Source organism: Micrasema longulum, unplaced genomic scaffold, assembly GCF_059751315.1.
Source record: "Micrasema longulum isolate JH-2025_06_02 unplaced genomic scaffold, ASM5975131v1 h1tg002398l, whole genome shotgun sequence".
NCBI classification, from domain to species: domain Eukaryota; kingdom Metazoa; phylum Arthropoda; class Insecta; order Trichoptera; family Brachycentridae; genus Micrasema; species Micrasema longulum.
Window position 1 is genome coordinate 200255 of NW_028279547.1, and position 2387 is coordinate 202641.

At 31.0% G+C, this 2387-nt stretch overlaps 1 protein-coding gene across 1 annotated transcript; it reads right to left on the minus strand.

Annotated features, from left to right (window-relative positions):
* Positions 1–342: 342 nt before the first annotated feature.
* On the minus strand, positions 343–2381 carry LOC148272282 (cdc42 homolog). The gene is made up of 2 exons (XM_088240253.1): positions 2205–2381; positions 343–645 (listed from the first exon to the last, which is right to left on the minus strand). The coding sequence occupies exons 1-2, from the start codon at positions 2322–2324 to the stop codon at positions 556–558; spliced, it is 210 nt and encodes a 69-aa protein (XP_088096379.1). The 5' UTR covers positions 2325–2381; the 3' UTR covers positions 343–555.
* Positions 2382–2387: the final 6 nt, after the last annotated feature.

The window sequence follows — 2387 nt, forward strand, 5'->3', positions numbered from 1 at the left end:
TTTGGTAAAACATACTACATGTTTTGGAACGAACAGACGGGTATATTGAAAAAAGCACCTGACCATCATAAAAACCAGATTTGATCCTGTTAATATAATTATACTTAAAAAATTTAAATATTTTGAGATTAATTAAATATAACATAAATTAATCAACAAATTTGGTTTTTAGCCCAAAATACTTATTAATTTGATATGACTTAAAAAAAATTATCTTAATAGATGTAAAGAAAATCACTTCAACAAAAAATGTATAATGAATTGCACAAGGAACATTGTTAGACTAATATTAAATAAATTATATTATATGTACTTCATTATACCTCATAATCCTAAAAACAGTTAAATCAAAAACGTTTTATTACTTGGTATAAAAAATTTTAAAACAGCTTAGTTAATATTATACAAGTATATACGGCGTATAAAAGTGCAGGTATGTAATATTTTTTAAGGCGAACTCGGCACAAATTTTAAAATGCTATATTTCACAACGCGGAATACATGTTACAGTAGAAAAAGCTGCATTTAGATACTTGAATGATAATGACTTGTCATTTACAGAATGAGGCACCTCTTTGGCTTAACTGGATCCGGTGGTTGAAGAGCGGCTAGAATTGCTTCATCAAACACGTTTTTAAGTCCTTTCTGAAAGTCAAAAGATAAAAAAATAAATCGGCATTATTTTCATCAATCATTAGTGGTAGCACCTTAGAGTAATAACCGTAATAATATACACAATATGAATGGTGATATAATTTCATATGCTGATGATATCGTACTCATTATAAGGGGATCTTCATGAGACTTGGTAAATTTACAATCGAATATGGATAACAAAAAAATTAAAAGAATGATTCGATGACAATATTTTGTCTCTAAATACTGAAAAAACATATTACATCACTTTTACATTGAAAGAACAAGTTATACCTCCTATAAATATTTGTATCCACACTACAAAATGCAATGAAGGATTTCAGTTTCATGATGATAATTGCCTTCAAATCACTGAAAAAATTAGCATTAAATATTTAGGCATTATAATTGATAAAGATATAAAATGAAAGGAGCAAATAAATAATATTGTAAATAGAATGAGCAAACTTATGTATGTATTTATTAAATTAAGGAATATATTAACCATCAAAAAATTAAAATCAATTCAATTTGCATTAGCCCAATTCAATCGGATGGGGTGGTGCGCTTAAAAAAAATATTTTACCGATTGAAAAAATACCAAAACTAATTATAAAAGTTATTTGAAAAACCCGTTTACTTTTAGATTGGCTCATGCCATGAATTTTTTTCAAGTGTATTGGGTATGCAATGTGTGGCAGCCAAATTTTTTAATTTCGAATAAAAACAGCGGCGAGTTGTTAAAGTATCACTAAATGAAGTCAACGCGATACAGAATTACTGAAATGTGTTATAACAGGTGACAAAACATGGGTTTACGGATATGACGTCGAAACTAAGGCTCAATCGTCCCAGTGGAGGCATTCTGGATCGCCAAGACAAAAATCGCCGAGCACGCCGAACACATCTTCCCTTTACAGCTGCCACAGACAAAGTAAATACAGCTGACAATTTTGGCATACTTCAGGGGCATGTATACCAACATAATAATAAAAAAATTGACAATCAGACTCTCCAAACCTGCGAAATTTTAAAATTCCCATCATTTTCTGAACACACCTCGTACACTGGAAAAATTATGTTAAAAAAAGATTTTAAACATAAATTTAACAGTACGTAATAGTAATATAATTACACTATTCGTTATTGGAATGCCCTACATCGCTCTTTTACGTACTTGGCGTATAATATATAATAGTGGTAGTGAATAATCATTGTTACGAATTTTTTAAATATGATATTTATAAATATAACATTTTTAAATATACAATATGCATGATTATTATTTTGAAAATTCGCTTGTCTGTCTTTCTACCTTATCTTTATTATGTAATTTAATCATTCTTGACTGTACATTTCTATAAAATAAATAAAGAAAAGTATTTTGGTGTCATGAAGAAAAAAATTAAGGTACAACAAATAGTTTTCTTTTTTTTTAAATCTTAAATCAATTTTTATGCAAGGATTTCTTTGTACACATTTTTACACGGTACTGAGCGGAACGTATCCACCGTGTAAAAAAATGTTTCGGTGTATTGAAATCTGTCTAAACAAAAAGTCCAACCAACCTGAGTCAGGGCCGAGCACTCCACATACTTGACTGCTCGTAATTCCCGAGCGAGCTTTTCGCCCTGCTCCTGCGTGAGCGGCCGCTGCTTGTTCTTGGCCAACTTCTCTAGCATGCCCATGTCGTCGCGAAGGTCCACCTGCGTTCCCACCAGCAGGAAGGGCGTCTTCTGACAGTGATGCGT

Bases quoted from the DNA above. Each gene is read 5' to 3' on its own strand.
- LOC148272282 (XM_088240253.1), bottom strand. From the start codon at position 2,324: ATGGGCATGCTAGAGAAGTTGGCCAAGAACAAGCAGCGGCCGCTCACG. The intron at 646-2,204 runs GTTGGTTGGACT...TTTGACTTTCAG, and splicing joins AGTGCTCGGCCCTGACTCAG to AAAGGACTTAAAAACGTGTT.